The sequence below is a fragment of the Prionailurus viverrinus genome, chromosome B1 (assembly GCF_022837055.1).
Source record: "Prionailurus viverrinus isolate Anna chromosome B1, UM_Priviv_1.0, whole genome shotgun sequence".
NCBI classification, from domain to species: Eukaryota; Metazoa; Chordata; class Mammalia; order Carnivora; family Felidae; genus Prionailurus; species Prionailurus viverrinus.
Window position 1 is genome coordinate 149,597,566 of NC_062564.1, and position 26,141 is coordinate 149,623,706.

Genomic DNA, 26,141 nt, shown 5'->3' on the forward strand with positions numbered 1-26,141 from the left:
GTAAGTACATAGTAACCTTGTGACTTGGGTTATGATTATATAAAGTTTCTCTTAAAAAAACACTGGTAACCAGTCTTGGGTAAAAATATTAGATTGTCAAAGGCAGGGAGTCCATGTGAACTCTTAAATGAGGGTTAAAATGATCCAAGATGAAGCCCAGGTGAGTGGGAAAGTGTTGATGCCCAGTGGAAACAGGTGGGATGGAATGCTAAGGGGTAACCTCAAAACAAGATGATTCTTTGAAGTCCAGCAAAAAGTCCTCTTGATGTACTTGTTTCCCCTTCTCCAATATACATCACAAAGTGACTCTTTAGGCACAAATTGCAAGGCCATCAAGGCCTTGGCCCTGCCCTTTGAGCGCCTCCCAGCCCCCACTGCTCTCAAGCCATGCTCAGCTCCCTGGAGTTCTCTCCTTACTCTGCACAGAAACCAGCCTCAGTGAGGTTGCTCTTTCTGTGCTCTTCCTCTGATGATTAGAATGTGAGCACCATGAAGCCAGGATCTTTGTTTGGTTTTCTGTCGTACAATAACAACCAGAAAACATGTTTGGCATATCATATGTGCTCAACATTTGTTGGAAAACAGCCTAACCACCAATGGAAGGCCTTAAAATGTTTAGGTTCCCAGTGCCTGACTCGTTTCTTATTGGGGTGATATTGTGGGCTCTCGTGTGGGCAGACAGGGACTGTGACTGCCGACTTGAGAATTTGGGTGAAAGTTGTTTGGAGTAGACACGTGGGAGCAGGAAGAAATCACAGAGATATTATAGTGAGGACTAACCTGTGCTGAAGAACAACTGTAGTTGGGCCTATACACTGAAGCTTCTAAGGCATTAAGTCTACGAGGCACATGTAAGATAGAAGGCCCTGTGAGTTTACAGTTACTCCAGTGCCGTCCACATGGCCTTAGTTAGTTGTTAGAGAACGGGTTATTGTGGTAATAGTTGCCTGGTGTCTAAATATGAGTAATGGAAATAAAACACCACACAGATAAAAATGCATCTGAAATTTTAATGTTTTGGCAAGAGATGTGGGGTTCTGTGACTCAGCCATCAGGCTGCAGACTTCAGTTAATCGTTGATACAGTTAAAATGATACCGCAATCCAGATCTAGCATATCCAACATGAACCGAAAGGAGGAATACAAACAGTGTTACACAATCTTCCTTTGGCTCAGGAGTGTTGCCCTTTCAAGAAGCAGTCAACATATTGGTATGAGGTGATATGATAGATGAAGAAACTATATAGAAATGATTTTTCCAGTCAAGCCTATAAAGAGAAAATTCTAAATTAGTCATAAAATTTATATTCTAAAATATGCATATGTAATATGTATACATTGTATGTGTACACATGTGTGCATAATACATATAAACATGCTAACTGACATTCAGACAAGTAGAAATATAATTATTTACATTTAATAATAATTAATATTTATAAGTGCCAACAGAAAAGATTCTTAGCACGCATTTATATTCCAAATGAATAAATGATTGACAGATAATAGCCAGATTCTGCAATGGTTCTATTTACTGCCTGAAATAAGTGAGAAATATTTATATCTTTTAACACATTTGAAGGAATATTTTAATTTCCATCTACTGTTTTCAGCATAAAACACATTACTACTTCTTAAATGACTATGTCTTGATTTAATTTGAATCTATCTTTAAACACTTGTATTAAGCAAAATGTCCTTTGAATTTTTTTTTAAATCTCTGTAAAAATAAATCCTTCATGCTTAATTTTATTAGATGCTTTTATGTATAGGTTTATTTTGTAAATCTTAACACTTAGGAAACTTCTTTATAAAGTTGTTTCTCTTTCTGAAGATAAAGTTGAGGATATTTCTATCTATCAAGTCTCTCAATTAGTGGTATTCATGATAAGCTATTGCAAAATATAAAATGAATGAATGAATGAATGACATCAAAGTGAATGTTCCTATTCAGAAAATACCACCACAGCCAAGCTTTTATCCATATCAATCATGTTTTTTTCTTCACATACAGTTATTTGGAAAAGTAGTCTAATCCCTTTTCATCATCAGGAGGACCAAACTGGTTCAGAGAACCAAGCTGTGGACCAAAGCCATGAAAGGTAAAAACCACCCCTCCATGTCATCTCCAGCTGGCATGTGTGTGCAGTGTAGCCTCAGTCGTGGAGAGTTTCAGAGGCAGGACACTAGGGCTTGACTCCTGGGTTGGAATCCTGCCTCTTGCACTGATTACACGCACTGTGATCACGGGCATTTTTTAAACCTCCCTGTGCATTTACACCACCTACAAATTGCTGCTAATGGTACTACCCTCACTGATGTGAGCATGACAGAGGGTTTAGAACTGTGGCTGACGCATGCTAAGCACTCAGTAAATATCAGGCTTTGCCATAGGATTTGCCATTGCCCATTTGCCATGTTGGCCACTTTATTATTTATTATTTTATTGTGAACATATATGGGTTTTGACCAGGAATTTAAATTTGAAGATGTAACTTAAGAGAGTTGATACTAGAGTTCTCTTCACAAAAGAGAACTTTTTTTGTTTTTGTTTTGTTTTCACGTCTATATGAGATGATGGATACTTGCTAAATTTATTACAGCTATTTCACTTCCTTAATTTCAAGTGTTTTTATAAAATAAACTAATACATTCTATATCTTCTCATCTCAAGGAATGGCTGCCAGAATCAAGCAAAATATATACACCAGTGATTAGGAAATTAAAATTCAATACAATCCAAATCTTTATCACTATTGTTATGGTTTTACATTGTTAAATTTAACTGTATGATTTTTAATTTTAACTGCTGGCCTAGGTTTTAAGTTAAATTGGATTTAATTTCTATGTGAGAATTTAGGATTTTTACTTATTTTATATATTTATATGCTTTTTATCAGAAGGCCAGAAGGGGCACCTGGGTGGCTCAGTGGGTTAGGTTAAGCCTCTGACTTCAGCTCAGGTCATGATCTCATGGCTCTTGAGTCTGAGCCCCTCATCAGGCTCTGTGCTGACAGCTCAGAGCCTGGAGCCTGCTTCAGATTGTGTGTCTCCCTCTCTCTCTACCCCTCCCCTGCTCATGCTCTGTCTCTCTCTCTCTCATTCTCAAAAATAAACATTAAAAATATTTTTAAAAAGGCCACGACATCTTACTTATTTAAAAATGAAACATACCAAAGTGAGAATGAATGGGTAAGTATTTTCCTTAAGGCGATTCCAAGGGTTCAGAGCTATCTGCTGTGGATGAACAGCCTGGAAATAGTGGGGGAAGGTGAACTTCTGTTGATACTGGTTGATTTTGACCTACAGAGAAATAAAATTATGAATCACTACTCACATAATCTCTGGCAGGGTGCAAAAGACAGACAGAGGCAAATGAACTCTAGCATTACCTATTTAGATAACTTATAAATTATTCTAAGTCGACCTGGCAAAAAGAGAGTGAAGTTACATAGAAATTACTGTAAACATATTTACATTATAATATTGAAAAAATATGATGGGCATAGAGATCTGGCATATTGCCAGTCACATATTTTATGTACATAGAATCTTCCTGCTTTCAAGTTCTTTAAGCCTATTCCATAAGTCTTATCATAGGTTCTTGTATGGAATAAAAGTAGAATTAAAATAACTATGTCCCAGAGAATAATTTCCAGTGCTTATGAATGGGAAGCTATGTTTTGAATTGCAAAGGACCAAGTTTTGGGTAGATCCATGGCTATAATACACAATTCAGAAGAATGCTACTGGAATCATGTTGACAAAATATAAAGGGAAGTCTAAATACCAAAGAGAATTTCCTAAAATCAGACTGGTTTTCAATTGGGAGGATTATGGTTGGAGATCACTGAAGGAAATCCTGCTTCCGTTATAAAACCTCCAGAGGGCATTTCGGCATTGTATAGGACAAAGATTAGAATAACACCTAATGCTGTTGGTGCATTTATTGTGTCCCTGGCATTCTCTTATGTAGTTTACATATATTACCCAAAATGATCTTCACAAAAGCCCCTCAGTCAACAGTGTATTTCTATGTTTACATTTCAGGTGACGGTAGTGTAGCTGACAGAGATTACGTACTTAAGAAATGTTACACACATAAAAAGTGGTGCAGCTGGAGTTGGAATACAAATATCTTGACCCCTAGCCTGTGTCCTTTCACTGAGATACATGTGTCTCCAGCCACAATATTTGGTCTAAGAATGCCTGTGGTTCCAAAATAGTCTCCAAAAGACGTTAGTTTTGAGACATCAGGTCATGGCACACTGTCCAAGAGAAGATGAAGCATAGTCACTGTACATGGGTTCCAGGGTAGGTCGTTTGGAAAAACCAAATATGATCCATTTTTGAGGTGTGCAACCATTTCAAAGTCACTCAGATAATTGCTCAAAATCATTTTTCTTAGAGATCAATCCATACCTAGCCACAAAAACAATGATTTCATATCCAGGATGGATACAGAAATATGTCACAGAAATATGATTTATGTTGAATGTGATGTAAAACATTTATTTGGAATGAAATTATTTGTTATGACTTATTTGGAATAAACTATAATTTGTGTGAAGGAAAACTATAAGTTTGTTAAAAGTTACCAGCTGTTTCAGGTAATTCTTTTCTTCATCATTCAGCTGAACTTCCTGTTAAGAACCAAAAGCAACTTTGGTTATAAAAGCACAAAGGAAATCACTACCTGAGAAATTAAATGTATTTCATTTCAGGAAACACTGCTTACCTCAGGGGTCCCCTCAGTGGATTCCTTAGGGAAAGAAAGTACAAAGCAGCTTCACTTGGATGACACAATTGTATTTGCATCCAGCTACTTATGGCAGAGGAGCTAAGGCTGATGGAACACCTGAGAGCCAAGCCACTATTTTCAAATCACAGTCCTAATTTGTGATGTCGGATTTAACCAGGAGCCAAAACACCGAAACTTTCACTGTGAGAGCCACACTGTGTGTTAACATACTAACACATTGCTGAAAGATGTTTTCTTACAGTCTCCTCCATGTGCATCCAAACAAGGAAGAATGACCACCAAGAGGAGCAGATAACTCAGCGGGCACACAGAGCTGGTGGGCCCACAGAGCGGGCACACAGAGCAGGAAATGAGAGCCTGCAGGTCATTTCTGGAAGTGGCATGGGCTCTCAGGATGAGATCAGACGTGAAAGGACAGGAACGGTTCCTAGTATGACTCCTAGGGCTCTGATGAGGAAGACCTCTGTCCGGGCCACAGGCCACAGGACACCGGGCCACATCCAGGCTTCACCACCTCGCAGCAACCTTCCCATGGTGCTCCCCACCCAGCTCTTTCCGTCACAAGAGGTATTTGTGTACCACTCACCTACACAGCTCTAATGACTCACTCTGCTATTCAATCTCCTAAATCATGTGGGGAGAGGAAAACCATGGGGAAAGCAATTTTCAGACTCTTTTGTTCCTATGGGCTCTTGTTAAAAAGTGACGTTTCCGAAGAGTCAGAAGGAAAGTGTGTATTTATCTGAGAAGTTACACTAGAACAGTTAATCTTGGCTAAGTAATACTTAGTGCCATACCCCCAAGTAACTTTGAGTTGAGCATTTTTGTCACACGCTTTTTCTTTATCTTTGTTGTATATTTTGATGTTTGTTAAAAAGTTGGCAGCTTCTCATTTCTGTGAGATAACATACGAGCTGAAAATGTGCTGTCCTGGAGAGACCAGTTGTTTCTTTATTTTAAAAGAAAGCAGTTTAGAAAGTGAGCTGCTAAAAGTCTTCTTAAGAAATTAAAACGATGAGTAAAAGCAACCAAACTCTAAAGACCACGAGAGCGGAATCTGCAGCATTGCCATGTTGTTTGAATTGCCAGTAGAAATAGGCAAGTGTATGTCACCAACATGACTGTTACTGTGACAAGCAAAAATAAGCAATAACCCGAGGAAAAAAAATGAGGCTTTCAAAAAATTGTAAAAATCAGTCCAATTTTTAAAAGTAGTGTAAAAGACAGAAAATATAATTAGATGTAAATGAAAACGTCGGATGGAGAGAATTGAGAACAATTATAGGAAATACAATCCAGGGGCCAAAGAAAAATTGCATTTCTTAGGCAATTAAAATGATGATTTTTGGGTTTATTAAGAGACCAAATTTGCAGGCATGCCACTTCTTCTCATTAACATTTTAAACCCGATGTAGCAGTATATAAATAAAAACAGCTTACCATATCAACAATCTTCCCTGAAGTTTCCTTAAAGAAAGCAGAGAAAAGTGAAACCCATTTCATTCCATCGGGTATACAGAATTTCCTTTGGAATACAACAAGAAAACCAACGTTCCATAAAGAAAGAAGAATAATGCATTCATTTCCATTCTTTGAGTTGTATCTGAGTTCCCCAACCGGGAAACACACTGATTGTATTGTATTAGAATGCAAACTCCAGGTGGAATATGATTCCCTTCTTTTAGTTGTTGTTGTATCTCCAAGCCCTAGAATCATGTAAGGGACATAGTACTTGAGAAATACATATTTCTGAAATAAATATCTACTTGAATTTAATGACTTCTAGTATGAAGTGTGCGTTTAAATGTGTGTGTTTGCTGCAAAGATCAGTAAGTGGGTGTTTGTATAGAGAAGCATTTCTTCAAATCTGTGTTTTGGGTGGCTTTTATGTAAAATTTCTACTAGAATAAATTTCAGGAAAAATATTTGCTCAGCATTTGCTTACATGAGCAAAGATAGTCACAATAAAGGAAAAAGTCAGGATTTTGTTAAAATCAAAACCATGAAATGCTGAGATCACCTCTCCTCATGGGACACATGGATTTTAGTTCATGATTTGAGTCTTGTGCTTCTTAAAGCAAGGTACATGCCATGTATTTTATAACCATTATGACATTTGAAAGTAGCTTTAAAAGTTGATTTAATTTTAGTGGTTCTGACTCACCTCCTGGGAGACGCTGGTAGATTCCTTGAAGAAGAAAGAAAGAAACAATGCATTTCAGTTATGTATTCATATAAATGTCATTTTGCCCCAAGCAGCTTCCCACTTTCTCATAAAGGAAGTACAAGGAGCCAAAGTAGGCCTAGCCTTAGGTGGTATCAGGGTGTCTTTAGGCATTTAGCTTATGCAGCATTGGTAGGAACATATTTGGAAATTAGAACTTGACGTATGAAGTTGAGTCCTTACCCCAAGTCGGATTCCTCTCAGCCATTTTGTCAAATTGAGGATGGGCACCAGGACTCTTGGAGTCACATTATTATTCAGTGACCTCTAGCAAAGGAAATGGTGTTGAACATTTTTGCTCGGTCCCTTAGCACACAAATCTGATCTTGTTCACTTTGACTATGTAGGGTTTTAGTCTGCTCCCCTAAATGTTTGTGATCGTTGCCACAATTTGTCTTCTTTTTCTGTAATTCCCTAACCAACTTGATGCATGCTAAATAGAAATTGAGAATCAAGACTGTCTTGTACAGACCTTAATCTCTGTTTCTGGATGCCATGTTTCTGTCCTCACAGGAAAGCCCCTCACCTCACTGGAGGACAGGTACTCTTTTTCCTATATAGAAACAAACATAAGTTTCAACTGTATGGTCCAATGAAATGACTATCATGTGGAAATACCGTTTCCTTTTTAGGAGGACTTTAGTTGAATTGGGCTTCCTTTGCCAAAGTCTCATGGTTTCCTACATAGTAATACACAAATAACTCTGTACGTGAAAGAAATTATTGTTCTCACTTAATGTATTTTTATATTTAGGAGCTGCTTGAAGTGCTGCATTGTAGATATTAAAGTTGCCACAGTTTTTTAACGTACGATATTATCGGTGGAAATTAGACAATAGTACATGAGGAAATACTACAGTAATTTAACATAATTATGGGTTCTCAGGTAGGAAATATACACTTAGTTTGATGATCAATTCTAAATATATAATACTGGGCAGGTGTTCTCTATCAGAGGCAAGTCCTGAAGATGAAAGCATATTCTTGATATACATCACTGACATAAAATTCCAACCGTGGCAGAAGCACGTGTGTATTAGTCACCTGCCAGTGACTGCAGTTCATGATTAGGTGAGCAAAAGTGTAAAGGAGAAAGAATGACTGAGGCCACCTACAGAATCAAAAAAAGGGAAGAAGGTGGTTAAGACTAGTGAAGTCTATGGGAAAAGGAACTGTTGTCCCATGTAAAATTGATCACTGAAGTAGCTTGCTTCTCTTTGCCTACATTGAATTTATTAGCATTTGCAATTGTCTACCTCCTCTTGACTGTTGAATTGGCTTTAATGTTAAGGAGACATCAAGTCTCATCAAGTAAATGAGGTAAGAAAGATTCTGAGTGCCTTAGGTAGATGGTGGTCTTCTGAGATGTAAATTGAGGGTCAGAGGAGGGGTTGGTATGGAGTTTCTTAGGCTTTGCAGAGTAAAGGAGTAATTGGAAATACTCTTTATTTTTTTTTTTTAATTTTTTTTTTCAACGTTTATTTATTTTTGGGACAGAGAGAGACAGAGCATGAACGGGGGAGGGGCAGAGAGAGAGGGAAACACAGAATCGGAAACAGGCTCCAGGCTCTGAGCCATCAGCCCAGAGCCCGACGCGGGGCTCGAACTCACAGACCGCGAGATCATGACCTGGCTGAAGTTGGACGCTTAACCGACTGCGCCACCCAGGCGCCCTGGAAATACTCTTTAAGTGACAATTACATAACACTCGCATATTATATGTATATAGCTATTTTTATTTACTCTAAGATCACTGAAGCTTTTTCCTATGTAACCTGGTAAATTTCTCGTGATATTGACATGTGACTTCACATAGCTTCCTTGTTTTACCCAGAATGAATGCTATGGAAACAAGCTGACTTTCTCATCCTATTTCAGGTGGGGTCACTGCTTTCTTTGTTGGTTAATAGCTCAAATCTACATAATCTATGGATTTTGCTTCCCAAATCTGCCATCTTCTGGACACAAGAGTTTTTCAGCCCAAATGAAGAAACATTTTGACCTTTAGGTTATTCCTTAGGCATGTGGCATTCAAACCAAGGTACTAAAGCTTACTTCCCCTCATGGTGGTGATGGTATATTTAACCTCCATGGGTCACCTAAGCAAACCATTCCCATTCAAGAAATAGGAAGCACAGAGAGGGAGGTGATTTCCCTAAAGTCTCATATCTTGTTCATGGCAGGTCTGGCACTCTTTTCCAGGACTTCTGACTCCACATCTCACATTGTTTACAGTTAAGTGCCCTCTCCTATGGTCAGTTTCCTGCTCTGCCACTTAGTCCTTGTGTTTGACAAAGTCCCTTAGCCAAAGATGATTGATGAATGCAAGTGGAGATGTGAACTGGACTGTTGACAAATGATTTCATGTCTTTCATTTCAGTTCCCTTAGTACAATGGAGATGATATTCTCTTGGTCTGCCTCCTTCAAAGACAACTGCCAGATTCAAGTAAAATGACCTAGAAATGAATACTTAGGACAGTTCAACTTATTCTTACTCAAAATTGGTATTACTAATGCTATATTTATAGCGTTTTGAGTATATGATTTGTGACTTCATTTCTGACCTAAAGAATTACATTTAAGTTTGTTGCACTTTCTACATTTAAAGGGATTGACGCATTGTTTCTCTCCTGTTAATTTTTTTTCTTTTACAAGAATGTCAGAAACCAACAAACAAAAAGTGGAACTCACCAGAAGGGGAAATAGATGATAGCCATTTGTCTTAATGTGATTCCATGGGTTCCTAACACTGTGCTGTTGATGATAAGCCTCAAGATACTGGGGAAGATTCCATGCCTGATAAAACTGGTTGATTTTGCTCTGTAAGAAAAGAAATATGCCAGTATTTAACATCAGAATGGAATCTTTTCTATGGGCCAGAGCTTATATGGACAAGACAAAGTGAATTAAAACTTGATTTAGATAAAATCTCAGTGATGCCAAACTGATCAAAGACATTTCTAACCCAAAATTGACTGTTAGAGATATTTACTATCTCCATTCATGGAGTGAACTTCAGTGCTTGCTTCTGTAGCACATACACTAAAATTGGAAGGATACAGGGAAGATTGGCTTGGCCCCTGCACAAGGATGACACAGACTGAACCTCAGAATTAAAGATGCAGTCTAGCTACTTGAACGCTTCCACATGGAAATAACTGAATGTACAAAAGGAACAGAAAGTATAAGAAATAGAGTGGAGAATCGTTTAAAAAATCAAACAAAACCACCGTCTGAGTTTTCATTTCTGTTTCCACAGCTGGTTAAGAAAGCCTGGTTCTCATGTCATGGAACACTCACCTTCTATTCCCATGGCCCTGGGCTGGTCCTATGCCTGTTATGAAGTTACCCTTTAGTGAACTGATGATATATGTGGAGTGATTTGGATCCTACAGGTCACATATGTCTAGCTGAACAAATTCTACCTTGATTTGGCTTTGGGTGTTTGCCCATATGTTAGTGTAGAAATTGAATGTGAAATCACTTAATTCTTAGAAAGATTCACTTCATACTGATGATAAGAAAATCAGTATGTAAAAGTCAACATGTCTTTAGAATTGCATGTGGATAAGTGTCAGATGGACACATGATTATGATAAGGATGATAGAAGGAATGTTATTAGAAATATCTAGAAAGACTAGTAGAGCTATTAGAATGTTCTAAGAATAAATGGTTTCATTTGAGAGATCTCGCTTTTAAATGCTCAGTGGGAAGCAGTTCCTGTTAGAATGCATTTAGAGCATATTTTTCCTATGTGTATAAATTCAATAGCAATTGGGACCTTTGGTGCACATTTTTGTGTTTCGAGGATTCTGTTAAATAGTTTACATATCTAACTCCAGAGGGGGTTTACCAGATCTCTTACAGTTGGGGTAATAATAGTTAAAAGCTTTTTACCTTAACATATCAGGTTTTGCTACTTGAAAGAGAAGTTCAGTGAGCAGTTATGTACTTTGAGACCACAGTAATAGATCACTTAAATTTAAGAACACTCTGAGGCTTGTAACTCTTCCTAATTTATTGGGTCATACATTTTACTGAAAACTTTTGTTTGTTAAGATAATCTTTACATATCCTGATCACAACAATTGAACAAAGTAATTTTTAACACAAATTTGGTGTGAACTATGTCATAGGGAACATCCAATAAGTGATCATCTGGGAGAGAAAAGAGTTGTCAAACAGATTCTTTCACTGGAAGTAATTAATTATCTAAGAAATTACCAGTTGATTGAGGTAGACCTTTTCTTCCTCAGTCAGCTCAATTGTCTATCAAAAAATAAAGCACATATTAGACAAAGATAAGCAAAACCCCAATTCATAATGTTGTTAAGTTAATTTTTAAAAATAATGATTACTTACATCAGTAGGGACATCACCAGTTTCCTAGTGTGACAAATAAAGAAATAGCTTATTTAAATGACGTAGCAGTAGTTGTCTCTAAACAATATGATAGAAAGGGAGGGGCAATAACTGAATAGCCAGAGTCCAAGCTACTAGCCTGAGAAATCAAGTATATATTAGCAATTAAGTAAGTTAAACTATTAATTTTCACAACTCTCTCATTTTGTGCCACTAGAAAACCATGACTCTAAATATGTCTTATTTCAAAAACATTATCAATCTTAAGTTGCCAATTTTACATGCTGACAGTGTAGACAGGTGTCCCCAAATAGCAAAATAGACCAGGTGGGCTGTGTGGAAAATGAGGCCTTGTGGCTCTTTGTGGAAATGACAGTCATGGCCTGAGACTCTCAGTTTGCATCTGGAATGTGGAAGTGGACAAAAGATCAAGCAAGTTTCCCAAGTCATAAGCTGGGAAGAATCCAGGCAGTGCCCAAGGCACAATGGTCTGGACCGTGACCCATGAAGATGTTTCCTGCTCCTTCGAACACTCTCACACTGTGACTTTTGCTACCATAGAAGGTGTTTCTTGTACTGGTGACCTACACATGTCTTCACTCCAAAGCTCAACTCAAGCTCCTTAAAAGTGGTTCCCAAAGCTTAATGTCATCCATATCACATAGTGGCCTGCCTGAAATGCAGATTGCCTAGTTGCAACTCAAACTTTCTGATTCAGTATGTGTGAGGTAGGGCCGATGACTTTGTGTTTCTCATAATTTCTCAGGTGCTTCTGATATTACTTACATCGTGACAATCTGTATGAACTGCTTCTCTAAAGAATCCGAAAAGTTTTCGAAAGTGAAACCACAGTGAAGGCAATTGGCAAGCTCTTGATTTGGCACAGGGTTGATTTAAAATACAGTTTCTTGGGGCGCCTGGGTGGCTCAGTCGGTTAAGTGGCCGACTTTGGCTCAGGTCATGATCTCACGGTCTGTGGGTTCGAGCCCCGCGTCGGGCTCTGTGCTGACAGCTCAGAGCCTGGACCCTGTTTCGGATTCTGTGTCTCCCTCTCTCTGACCCTCCCCCATTCATGCTCTGTCTCTCTCTGTCTCAAAAATAAATAAATGTTAAAAAAATTTTTTTTAATGCAGTTTCTTATGGATTCATATACGTATTTTCAGAGAGATCAGGGTAGAACAAACAATTCTTCTCAGGAAGATTGTCAATTGCAGTCACCAAAGATATTTTTAGAACTTTTCCATTACATCCTTTAAATGTTTAGATGTGGATTTGCTAAGGATTATCAAAGTACTGACTAACACGAAAGCTGCCATTTCTTGAAATAGCTCTTTGGCTTTAACATAAACAGGATCTTACCTCACTAGATGAACTGGTGGCAGATTCCTGAGAAGTGAAAAGATAATATAATAATACAAATCTGGCACAAAAGAAATTGAATCTTCAACATTATTTTTGAATATCAGTAGTTACTTTATATGTGCTTTGTAGTAATTACCTACTTGATGATTAGTAGGAAACATTAAAATGTATTGAAATAGAACACTTAAATCGATTTTTAGAGATAATTATTGCAAATGACCTTGGTAAACCAATGGGAAGACAACAATATACTTTATATATGCTCCTCATGCTTTTATTTTAATACGTACTTATTTTAATGTATATTAGAAAGTATATAACCAAGTCAATCAAACCAGTGACTTGGGTAGACTTGATAGAGACTTTCAATTAAAAGCAAATTTAGTTACTACTAAAAGGGTAAATTTTTGAGAAACTATAAATATCAGCCTAACTCATTAAAACACAAAAGGACCTGGTCAAGGACTGTATTTCTCCTGGCAACTAACTGCGGAGGAATTTATTGGATATGTTGATTCATGCGTAAATAAAAATTCAATTAATTAGTCCTCAAATTAGGACAAGTGCATGGTTTTGCCTTGTTTTTCCAATATTCTTGATATCGAATATATTTGTCATCTCTGCTAACGTGTAACTTTCCTCAAAGCAGTTTTATACTAAACAATATGATGAGATTTGAAATCAAGATTATTATCTTAATGGGAATGCAGCGAGTGTCCTCCTTGAGAGCAGCCAAAATCAGGGCTGATCTAATCTTGATTCAAGAGAGAGTTGCTTCTCCATCATCTCTATATTGAATTTTTTGGCAGAAAGTGATGCTTATAAAATATAATGGTCATGAGGTCCGGAATTGGGACGGAGAAGGGAACATGATGGACCATATATAAGAACCCCTGTAGAAAAATGGCATTTTGAAAACTTGGGTCACAAATGGAACACAAATGCTTCCCTGGAATCCTTTTCACATGGTTTCACAACAAATAAGACCATGAAAACATCACCCATTTCACACTCAGAGGTGAACAAACACTACTTATATGAGCAAAAGTGAAAAGAACATAATTGTTAGAGAAGATACCATATTCATCAAGCAAAAAGATATGAATGAATAACTTTTACCTGATTGGTTTGGATGACCACATTATTGTCCTGCCTATATTTCTGCAAAAAAAAAATACATACTGTTTATTTCAGAGCCTATGTGAAAATGAAAAAGTACTTGAAATGTATTTAATGACAAGAGTTCTGACTTACTTCTTCAGAGAGGATGGCAGATTCCTTAGCAAAAGAAATTGATAATGAATTTTTATTTTTTAATTATGGAATTTTTACTTATCCTCCCTAAGAAAGTACCCTTTTACATACATTATCCAGGATGTCAAGATAAAATATTAGTCTTTGAGAGAATTAAAAAGTGAATTTGACCTAATTTTTTTCTCCTTAGATACCTAGCTCATTATGTTTTAGTTAAGTAACTTATACTACACTCTCGTATTATAAGATTGCACAACTACAACATTTTTACAAATAACGACAGCAGGGAAGAAACAATTTATTACTCCTCTGCATAGAACACTTTCCCTTCTTTCTTTCTCTCTTTCGTTCTCTCCCTCTCTTTCTGCCTTCCTTCCTCCCTTTTGTTCTTTTCTCTCTTCTTTCTTTTTCTCTCTTTCTTTCCTTTTATCTCTCTTTCTTTCTTTCTTTCTCTTTTTGAAATGGAATACAAAGCAAGGGAGCAGGGTAATTCTTTGAGTGACTTTAAAGAAGTTTTGTGCACATGTTGTGTATCCCTGGGCAACAAGAAAATTAAGAAATTAGCACTTAATGTGGATTCAAATGTGCGCGAGTCTCCTACTCCAGAAGAGGATAAAATAGATCCTGTCATTGCGTTCACGACATGCAAAATGCTCACTGTTCCTCCTGTGCTATTATTACTATTATTGGATAGTGGCTTGAGAAATAAATGAAAAAAAGGTATAAATCTCATCCTAGTATAAGTGGAAGCACAGAGTTTGGTTTACTCTTTTCAAATTTTGTAGCAATTGACTGCACTTCTTGTTTTTCAGGATTCCGTACCTCTAGTGTTATTGATCACAAAAATGAGGATAATTAACCCAATACATGTTATGTGCTACTAGGTGCCAGGAATTGTCTTCACAATAATGTGCCTTACCTCACTGGAGGAGAGCTGCTTTAGCTCCTATATAAATAACAAAAACAAACAGAAATTTAACTTTTATGGCTTATTTAAAATGCCAAGGTGATTCTCTGCCTCTACTGTTCAATAGCAATGATTAAAACAATTTCTTTGTAACCTAGGGAAATAGGGAATAGAAATCAGGCCTCCTTCAACATATTGTTCCAAATACGATCAGTAAACAATGATACTGTTACTTATAAGTTGCCAGGACAACTGTGACAGTCCTTTTGAATATCCTGATTTAGCACTGGCTAGTGGCACCTCCCAAACTGTAGCCTAGTAACCTTGTGGATTAAGAGGTATGATTAAGGCCAATGACTCTGTAGAAAGGAAAGCAGGAGGGTGATTATGTCTAGTGGAGTTTAAGAGCAAAGAGGTCATTGATGCTATATGGTATTGATAACTGAAGCCTTTTTGTTGTTTTTTGAAGTAACTTGTTCTTATCAGAAATAAGAGTCTCACTTTAGATTTATTCTTAAATTGGCTACAAAGGGAAGAAGGCACAAATCCCTGTCTGCATGTGTCTCCTGGATGTGGGGACACACGTTAGGGCAAAGGCTCTGAGCACCACAAGGAAACTTGCCCTTGTCACACAGTTTGATGTTGGGGTGGGAGGGAAGTGGGCATGTGAGTTCCCCCGAGAACAGTGTGGGAATAATGCTGATAGACCGGCATGATATATACTAAAATACATACGTAAACATGTGTATGTATATCTGTGTTTGTGAAGCTCTTTCACATGCTTTATCTCTGATATACTCATTATTTTGTGACATGAATGTTACTATTGTATTCTCGCTAGGTCATTGGGTGAATAATTTACAAAGTTTCCACTCAAATCCAGAGCTACAAATTGTCCCCTGTCACTGGTCCTTGTTTTGTATTTTAACATCATGATTTCTCAACTGCTTGTATCAAGAATGGTGAAATTCTGTCATTTCATTGACAGCTGACTGTCGAATTCCAAATTGGACAGCTGACTGTCCAAGTGGTGGGACCTGCTTACAATTCGAGAGACATTCCAGGGAGTGGAGAAAGCTCCTCTGGAAAATTCCATCAATTAGCCAACATAGGATGCAGGGGAATTTATGCCTCCCTCCCTATGGCGATAGCTTCCTTGTCATTATCGCAAAATCACTTCATAAAGGTTTGTTCTTCTTCACAGTCCGCATCATGCAGGCCCGTACTATCCTTGGTCATACATTAAAGGGTTACATCCTTAGCCTCTCTTCCATTGCTGCCCACATCTGCATCTTCTGCGTGTAGTAAAAAGGTCACTCTGATGTATCTAAGAAAGGATCCCATTATATGTCCCATTATCCTTACTTACATGCTTTGCCAGAGCCACAGCCAAAAGGCAGGTAAAGAGGAGGAACTTCATGGTTACTCGGGGCTGCAAAAACATATATGGAAGACCAAGAAAAGATTTCAGCTTCTACAAATTACATTCTCTGACATTTCATGTTCTATTATTAACTTTACACCAGGTAATGGAGAAAGGGCACCGAAGAGGACTAAAAGTAGATGCTTTTAAGGAGCTCGTGAATATGAATGTATCACAGTTTATTTTGGAAGAGGCATTTATGTCATTCTCAATCAACAAGACATAATGTAATGCCATGCTTGCTGAAATGTGGAAGGTTCATTCAGACATAGTCAGTTCAAGGGATTATTCTCACTGACAGGCCTTTTGTGAAGATCAACTATCAGAAACACAAAGCACAAGAGGCACTCTTTTAAATCAGATACAGGTGAGGCAAAATGCAGCCTGGCTCCCTCCTAAGAAGTAGCAGGTGGCAGTGATTGGGTTAGACATCACGTGTCCTCCTAGTTCCAGCTTGACCCTGGACTTGGCTGCTGAAGTGTTCGCTAGCCTGGGATAACACTAGGTCTCATTGACTGCATCCAACAAATGGGACTGTGACTCTAAGTTTGCCTCCAGCCAGCTCACTCTCTAATTCTATGGCTACAAACAAATCCATGAGGTATTTGACCGATTCGAGTTTTTCCCCTGTGATTAAGTGAATAAGCAAAGATTAAAATAAGGTTATTCTGTTGTATTTTCCATATATTTTATTTATCATAGTTTGCATATTTAAAATCTACTTTGAAGAGTAATTTTAATGTTTACCCAAACAACTTCACAATGTTTGTGACCCATACTTATGTGAATGAAGACGGCATATATGTACATGTACTAAATTATCTGTCTTAATCCTGGATTGTATAATATTAAAATAATTCCAAGTCTATAATATAAAACCTCTCGGCTTTATACTGAGTAGTAATGGCATAGAGTTGATGTGATATTTTTCTCTTCTAAACAAAAATAATGTTTCATCCATACGGTATGCAGAAGACATATTTCACATTGCCAAAGGATTATTTTAAATTGTAAGGGATATTTCATTGCTTTTGATGAAATAAGTGCATTTTATATATCTGTTTGCATATCATTCTTAGTTAGAGATTGTATTTCACATAGGTGAAAGAAATGAAACGTGTAAAACTGCGAGTTCTTAATTAGACATATATTTAACATGTTAGATGGACATTTGAAAGAGTTGTAGGGATTCAACAACTGCTATACGGCAAATACTGTGCCTGACTCCGTATAATATTCAATGTGTTCTTCAAAATAGCTTTGTGTTTTCTGTATCATCTCCAATTTCTAAATAAAAATATGGTCCCGGAACTACACACCAAATAATCAGTTGCTGGCGATCTAGAAGCCTGGTACTTTGGTCCTTCCTCCAGAAAGAAACATTGCACTTTATGGGATAGAGAGTCATGGGAAATATTGCAGTGTCTACATATTAATTGCATATTTATTTATTAATTACTTTATTATTTTGTTTTATTTTAGAGAGAGGAAGAGTAATTGATGGAGAAGTGCAGAGGGAGAGAGAAAGAGAGAAACTGAGAGAGAGAGAGAAAGAGAGAGAGAGAGAGAGAGAGAGAATCTTAAGCAGGCTCCAGGCCCAGTACAGAGCCTGACACTGGGTTTGATCGCACAACCATGGGATCACGACCTGAGCCAAAATCAAGAGTCAGATACTCGACCGACTGAAACACCTAGGAGCCCCTAATTTCAAACAAAACAAAACAAAAAAAAAAACCCAAAAAACTAAAAAGAAGATAAATGATTAGCTTGTATTAATTTTTAAAAAATCCTCAAAATTATAACTTTTTATAAGTACTTAAGTGTTTTTTAATATGTTTAAAATATCTTTTACCAGGCCATCATAGGAGAGAAAGAACATATATAAACATTACCTTGCTCCCCAAATGGAAGACCAGAGGACCAGGCAGGGAATGATCTCTGATGGGTTATGTCAGTACTATTTAAATGTTGTTCCTCCGTGATATGTTAATTTTGTGGTTCAAAATCCTTAAAAAGCCTGTTGAATTCTAAGAAGTCCCTCTGATTAGAAATTGTTTTTCTTCCAGATTTTTTTCCCCCGCAGATTCCAAGGAATGCTTTAACACACTTTGATTTAGAGCATGATAGCAGGAAATGAGGATGTTGTAATCTACAATGATAATCTGTATTTTGTATGTGGCCTTCCTCTGCTATGAATTAGTTTGTTGATTCAAACAAGTTTCTTTTTTTTTTTTCCTTTTCTCTTGGCACCTCCTTTGCTGCATAAGAATATGGTGTTTTCGACAAAAAATAGTTCTCTAATGCTTTTCCAGCTGTCAAATACCCTGGAAAAAAAATTCTGGAATGAATTTTTTCTTTTTCTCTCTGGATTTTGCTTCTATAAAAACGCTATCATCATAATAAAAATAATAATATTGTCTAATCTAATGTAATGATTTTACAACTTGGCACTAATGTATATGAAGTGGATACATATTTCTATGGAAATGACTAAAACGGATTACAAATTCATAAAACAACATTTTCATTGCAGGTGTTAAAAATGTATAATAAAAGTCCAGGTGTAAGAAAATAAGATATAATGAGACCATGGCTTCCCTAGGAGTGCAAGCTTCTTGTGAAAGGCAGAGTTAATACTCAGAAGACTATTTTGACTTCTACAGTTAATGTCCCAATCATGACATGTCTTCTAATTTTTAACATTAGGACAAGAGTTGAATATTTATGTGAATCTGATTTTCATATATTGCTAACTGTTTAACACGTTTGAAATATTGTGCGGGCCAATCAAACACAACATTATAGCCCCTGCCTAAGTGCCACCAGGATGAGACTCTTGGGCAAATGCCTACATGTAATTATTTGTGTCTATTGAGGAACTAGTCACATTAGGAAACCCAATTTGCTGGTTAGCTGACAATACAGGTTTAAGCTTCAATATGTTAACATATTTTTTGCAAGAGTTTTTCTAAAATTTATCATGCATACCATATACTTGTAAACAATAAAGAACAATTAGAGTATATGGTACTTAGCTGCCATTGAGAAATGATTTCTCCTAAAGTCATAATTTTTGGCCTTAAAAAATTGTGTTTGATTTTCTATTTTCTTTGTTGCTGTCAGTCAATTACATTGCATTGTATGAAACTATTTCATTGAATCACTTTTCCATCCAGAGTGGAGGAAACCTGACTAGTTCTAGCACATGCCCTGACACCTGTCATGTTGTGGTATTCAGTAAATTCTTTATTTTTACAGCTGGCCTTGCTTGCTTTTTCAGCCACCTTTTTGACTCGTATTTGATACTTTAAATTTCAAAGAGACTGGAGATCATGCGGCCATGCTTTTTCATTTCTTTAAACGCCAATGAACTTTACTTTTTCTCTGACTTAGAAATTACTATGAATGCACATGTACTTGTCGTTTTTCCTCTAAGACCTTTTCATGTGGGTAACTTCTTTCCCCTATATCTTCACTTCCTTTGTTTGCATTTGATCATCCCCTTAGTCTACAATGTTCTTGAGTTCTCTCTGGTCTCTGATGCCAATGCTTCAATGTGTGCTCCCAGGAGTCACACCACTAATTCACTCTTTACACTGACCCCCCAGCCTCTTGAAAGACGACATATGTGCAGCTTCTTCTCACTAACTTCCCAGTCCACTGCCTCTGCACCAGACATCTCATCATCTCCCGCACAGTCAGTCCCCTCTAGTTTCAAACAGGTCTCCAACTTTTTATCAGCCATTTCCAAAATCTATGTCCCACAACGCCCTCACAAAACTTTTTAAAATAATAGATATTTCAGGTAAGTTAACTGCCTAAAAACATTTCTCTGGCTTCTTATCACGTCTAAGGTAATACTGAAGATTGTTCTAATCATCTTCAAGGCCATCTGATTTTTGCACAGTAGATATCTGTGGTCTCAATTCTTGCTCCTTGTTGAGTCATTGACCTTCTTTCCTGAGGTCACCATGGATGTTCACATCTCTGTGATTCCACATTTTGTCTCTGACCAAGGTGCCCACTCACATTTTCTGTGGCAATACATGATAACTTCCAATGTGTTCTTTCAGATCAAACTCAAAATTGAACACACCTTTTTATTTTGTTTTGTTTTTAAAACTAGAAACACTTATTTATTTATTTAAAAAATGTTTTTAAAGTTTTTATTTATTTTTGAGAGAGAGAGAGACAGAGCATGAGCAGGGGAGGGGCAGAGAGAGAGGGAGACACAGAATCTGAAGGAGGCTCCAGGCTCTGGGCTGTCAGCTCAGAGCATGAATGCGGGGCTTGACTCACAGAGTGTGAGATCATGACCTGAGCTAAAGTCGGATGCTTAACTGACTGACCCACCCAGGTGCCCCCTTATTTATTTATTTTACAGGTTATTTCTTTATTTGAGAGATACAGAGAGAGAATGAGAGGGAGAGGGAGAGCAGGAGGAGCAGAGGGAGGACAGAGAGAATCCCAAGCAGGTTCCACACTGTCAGCATGGAGCTCATTGTGGGCCTCAAGCCCATGAACCATGAAGTCATGACCTGAGCAGAAACCACGAGTCAGATACTTAACAGACTGAACCACCGAGGTACCCTTTGAATACAACTTTGAAATTACTCTCCAAATATCACAGAAACACAAATCCTTATATTTCTTGTGCAAATTTCTTCTATTTAATAAAAATAATATATACATATAAATATAAGATTGATGCTGATATGTAACTGTAATTCATTTAAGGTCACAGACTTTGAGTCTGGAGTTCTCTTTTGTCCAGCAAGAGAGCAGATGAAGAGTTGAATATGAGAGAGGCTGATAGCTAGGAGGAGACAAGAGCCCTGAGTAAGGGTCCTTGCTCTGTACTTATTAGGATCAGAAGGCTTATAAGTGTGATGGATGTGCAGAAAGAGACAATGAAACAGTGATCATTAACTCAAGTGTGTGAGAGAATGGGGTTTTGATGCTATGCAGTGTGAGGGATTTGGGTCAATACAAAACAAAATCAAGGCACTGAGCAGATGGCTGTTTATGGTAGGCAGTAAGCACCTTGTCTGTTTATCTTAACTTGCCTAGAGGATAAGACAGAACATGCTACCTCAGGGTCAACAAGGCACTTGTTGTTTTTTTGTTTGTTTGTTTTGCTAACTAGTTCAGGGCAATTTCACCCTGCTGCCATGGTCTTTCACCCTGTTTACCTGTTTTTGGTCTTTCACCCTGTTTACCTGTTTACCTATTCTCCAATGCTTTCATCTTGTGGAAATGGCTTCCTGATCTATGCTTTTTTTCTACACTGGGGTCGCTTTTGCCCCATGGCCGCTTTCTGCTCTAAGCCTTGTCAACCCACTGGTGCAAGCTCAGGGAATTCCTAAACTTATTCCCCACACTTTAACAAATAATTATTGAGAGCTAATATGTGCTGGGAGCTCCAATACACACTTAGAATAGACCATGCAGACAAGCAGCAAAAATCTTAGACTTCAGGGAAATTATACTGTAACTGGAAAGAGACATAACAAACATGATAATTAATAGGTGGTTGGTCTGATTGTGATATACACTAAGAGAAAATTGATTTGGAGAAGGGAGTTAAGAAATTTGGGAGGGAAGGCTTTTCAGTATTAGATAGTGTGGCCAGGAAATGCCTTCCTGAGCAGGAGAGTAACAACTCAAGAACATAAGAAGTATACTATAGACATAGCTGGGAGAAGAGACTCCACTCCAGGCCGTGGGAGGGGAGCACGCCTGGTACTCTTAAAAACTACAGCAAATAGAACAGTGCAGCTGGAGTTGAGGATATTTGGTGGATGAGTTCAGAGAAGCCATATGCCCAGGAACTACAGGATTTGGGGGCATCACGATGACTTTAAACGAGTTTTACTCCATCATTTAGCTGCTGGCCATAATTGTGTATCAGGACTAGATTCATCTTCTTGCTTTAAAGAACAAAAAAAACCCCTCAAAATATATGATACAACAATTTTAAGACCTTATACTACAGGAAAGGAAAATATAATCCCCAGGAAGAGAGAGAAAAGCCAGGTAAGTCCTGTGATTAAGCCAGCTCATCACCTGGAAAGAATTTACAAACTGTGGCACAAGAATTTGGGGCTTTAAAGCAATAGGCAATTCCCCTCAGTGGAGAAGAAGTTGTTGAGATTGCTGGAGGAAAGGACTGCACTTGATGTAGCAGAATACTGAGAAGGAGAGCATTTCAAAGGCTGGAGAGGACTGCCAAGAGAAAAGACTTCTGGACATCTACAGAGGGTTGCTCTTATTCTTCTGCTGAGTTTTCACGAGTACAAATACATGTGAGGAAACCCCATGAGGCTGGGGGCTGTACATCACAAAGGAGCATGTTGTGCAATCCCTTGAATCCCTTGAACTCAAACGGGACTAAGATAGACCAGGTTAGCTACAGCCAGGGTGGAAATAGCCTGTAAAGCACCTGGCATTGGTAGCATGCTTTAATAGAAGTGTAAATTTATGTGGAAATGAAAGCCTCTAATTGCCTCGATTGTCTAATAAAGCTTAAAAGCAAGCCTCTACAGTGAAAAATTGTTTACAGGTAGCTTCATTGTGACCCACAACATAAATCTATAACATTCAAGGGAATAAAAAAATATTCAGCACCCCCTCTCAAAAAGGCAAAATTCAATGCTTGGCATCCAGTCAAATTTACGTGGCATGGAGCAAAGAAGAAATATATGACTCACAATGAAGAGAAGTTTACATTGATAGAAACAGACTCAGCAGTGACAAATAAGATGGAATTAGCAAACAAGCCTATTAAGAATCTTAGTGTAACTGTATCTGATGTGTTTAAGTAGAGGAAACCCTGAGTGTATTCGAAACACATGATGGTAAGATGAAAAGTACACTGAATGTAGGTAGTAGCATGTGTAAATGAAAAGAGTCAGGAACTTGAATGTATAGCAAAAAAGTATCCAAAATAACATGGTAAAAGAAAGTGCCAAAAGAAAAAACAGTCCCTTGAAATATCTCTGGGGAAACCGTTTGTGAATACATATGTAATTGTAACAAAGAGGAAAAGGAAGGAACAATATTTGAATAAATAAATGGCTGACATTTTCTAAATATTAGGAAAGTCTGATACCATAGATTAAGAAGCTCAACAAAATGGCAGGTGAGAGAACATGAAAAATGTACATCAAACAACATAATCAAATTGCTTAAAAGCAGTTATAAAGAGAACATCTTAAGTAGCCAGAGTTGCAAAGATGCAAATGACAACTGACTTAATTTTGAAAAAAATAATAGAAGGAAAAGAGAATAGGAAAACTTTTTAAGCACTGAAAATATATCTGTCAAATAAATAGCGCTCAATCCCATGACCTTGGGATCAAGAGTCACATGCTCAACCTACTGAGCCACCCAGGTGACCTGAAATTATACTTTGAAGTGAAGATACAATAAATCTTTCATACTCCCAAAGGTGAAAAATCAATGACAGCTGGCTTACTTTGTAAGAAATATTAAAGGAAATCCCTACAGGTAGAAGTAATAACACCTGGAAATCTGTAAACTACTCAAAGGAAGCACATTAGAAATAATAGAAATAGGGTAAATATGAATCGCCTTAATACTTAACGTCTTAAAACTCTATAAAGGGTAAATGTTTTTTTTTAAATAACAACATATAGGATAGTCTGAAACACATAGAAAACTGAACATATAAGGCAACATCACCACAAAGGGTGTGAGATGGAAAAGGAAAACTATCCTTGTAAAGTTCTCTTTAGAAGGACTATTATAAAAAAAAAAAAGATAACAAGTGTTGGTGAGGATGAGGAGAAAAGGGAACTGTGGAGAAAAGGTGTACAATGTAAATTGCACATCTATTACAGAAAACAGTAGGGAGGTTCCTCAAAAAGTTAAAAATAAAACTGCCATTAGATCTTGCAATCCCATTGGCATTGACTTGAAATTAATATGATGCAGTATTTGATTTGTACCTCAATGAAACAGTGTGGTTGATCTATTAAAAAACTAGAACTATCACATGATCTAGGAATTCCACTTTGGCTATTTATCCAAAGCAACTGAAATCAGGATATCAAAGAGACACCTACATTCCCATGTTCATTGTAGCATGATTGTGTAGCAGCAGCCACAGTAGCAAGATGTGGAAATAGAAGTGCCTTGATGGATGAATACAGAAAGAATATGGAGTATATACACACACTGGAATATTATTCCTCTTTTTTTAATGAAATCTTGCCATTTGGGGGAACATGGGTGGTCCTGAAAGATATTGTGGTCAATGCAATAAACCAGACCTTAGAAACGTTTAGAAATGCTTAGAAAGATAAGCATTGTGTGGCCTCACTTATTCGGAGAATCTAAAGAGTCAAACTTACAGAAGCATAGGGTAGAATGGTGGTTCCAGGGGCTGGTGTTGGGGCAATGGGAACGTGATGGTCAAAAAGCACTGTTGTGGTCCTGTCTGATAAGCAAGTTCTGGAGACTTCCTGTGCAGGGTAGCAGAGTATCTATAGTCACCAAACTGTACAGCATACTTCCAATTTGCTAAGTGATTAGATCTTATGCTAAGTGTTCTTACCACACACATGCACACAAAATTATAATCGCAATAAATGATGAAGGGGATGGGAGAAAATGGGAGGCAATAGATAGGTCTCTGATTTTGATAGTGGTGATGGTTTCCTGGGTGTGTACTTATCCCCAAACTCATCAAATTGTATACGTTAAATGTGTACCGCTTTTGCATCTCAAACTCTATCTCAGTGAAATGGTTTTAAAAATAAAAAATAAGTGGGGCGCCTGGGTGGCTTGGTCGGTTAAGCGTCCGACTTTGGCTCAGGTCATTATCTCACAGTCCGTGGGTTCGAGCCCCGTCGGGCTCTGTGCTGACAGCTCAGAGCCTGGAGCCCATTTCAGATTCTGTGTCTCCCTCTCTCTGCTCCTCCCCTGTTCATGCTCTGTATCTCTCTGTCTCAAAAATAAATAAACGTTAAAAAAAATAAAAAAAAAATAAAAAATAAGTTTGTATTGTTTTAAGCCCCTAGATCAGTGATAATTTGTTGCAGCTGCCATAGGAAACTAATACACGTGGTGTGGGGGTATTATAAATAGCCTGGGCTTTGGAATCCAACGGACCCAAATATTGATTTTTTTTCCTCTAACAATATACCTATTGTGCAATTTGGGATGAGTAACTTAATTCTGTTCAGTGCTAGATTCTTTCTCTGGATGTAATCATACTACTTCTTCAGGATTGGGTAAAGATTTAATAAAATTACTTCTGGGAAAGCATAGACAGTGATAATCTCAAGTATAGAAACTGTTCTTACCACACACCTGCTGCCATTTTTAAGCTTTTGCTCTTTGTCAGACTGTGTATATGTGCCTTACGTTCGTTATTACGCTAATTCTCCAGCAACACCTTTAAGTTGTCATCACACAAGAGAAAATAGGGTTCAGACAAGCTTAATTCCTTGGCCAGAATCATGTCACCAGGAGATGAGAGCCATAATTGAAACGTGAAAAAAATATGTCCATGTAAGGTTATCTACAGGAGAGGTAGGCCACACTGATCAGATTCTTTAAAGCTCATACTTGAAAGTGCCTTCTTTCAAAGAAAACCACAAAGCAGAGCTATTTCTAGATGCCTAATTTATTCATTGTGTAACTGAGACATATGTCATTGGAGTCACACTGCACTTGATCTACTGTATAAGTAACATTTTCATTGTGGTCACAAATACTGGGTGTATATAGTGTGCATGTGTGTGTGTGTGTGTGTGTGTGTGTGCATGTGTGTGTTACAGGGACAACCTACCAGATATACATTGGGTATATGTAAAGAG

General features: G+C 37.6%; 1 protein-coding gene and 1 non-coding gene across 2 annotated transcripts; one reads left to right on the forward strand and one right to left on the reverse strand.

The window, feature by feature from the left end:
• Positions 1 to 1,008: 1,008 nt before the first annotated feature.
• Positions 1,009 to 18,227, reverse strand: LOC125164007 (alpha-S2-casein-like). The gene is made up of 17 exons (XM_047856409.1): positions 18,189 to 18,227; positions 16,243 to 16,305; positions 14,886 to 14,912; positions 13,967 to 13,990; positions 13,832 to 13,873; positions 12,710 to 12,736; positions 11,351 to 11,374; positions 11,213 to 11,257; positions 9,679 to 9,807; positions 7,459 to 7,539; positions 7,170 to 7,253; positions 6,927 to 6,950; positions 6,203 to 6,229; positions 4,739 to 4,762; positions 4,599 to 4,643; positions 3,175 to 3,303; positions 1,009 to 1,268 (listed from the first exon to the last, which is right to left on the reverse strand). The coding sequence occupies exons 2-17, from the start codon at positions 16,291 to 16,293 to the stop codon at positions 1,263 to 1,265; spliced, it is 789 nt and encodes a 262-aa protein (XP_047712365.1). The 5' UTR covers positions 16,294 to 16,305; positions 18,189 to 18,227; the 3' UTR covers positions 1,009 to 1,262.
• On the forward strand, positions 10,006 to 10,113 carry LOC125165028 (U6 spliceosomal RNA). Its single transcript, XR_007151935.1, has one exon. It is a non-coding gene; the product is annotated as a U6 spliceosomal RNA (small nuclear RNA).
• Positions 18,228 to 26,141: the final 7,914 nt, after the last annotated feature.

Coding starts and splice junctions, on each gene's coding strand:
- LOC125164007 (XM_047856409.1), bottom strand. CDS start 16,293: ATGAAGTTCCTCCTCTTTACCTGCCTTTTGGCTGTGGCTCTGGCAAAG. Junction 13,991..14,885: donor AGCAGCTCTCCTCCAGTGAG/GTAAGGCACATT, acceptor TCTTTTGCTAAG/GAATCTGCCATCCTCTCTGA. Junction 7,540..9,678: donor ATCATCTATTTCCCCTTCTG/GTGAGTTCCACT, acceptor GTTTCTATATAG/GAAAAAGAGTACCTGTCCTC.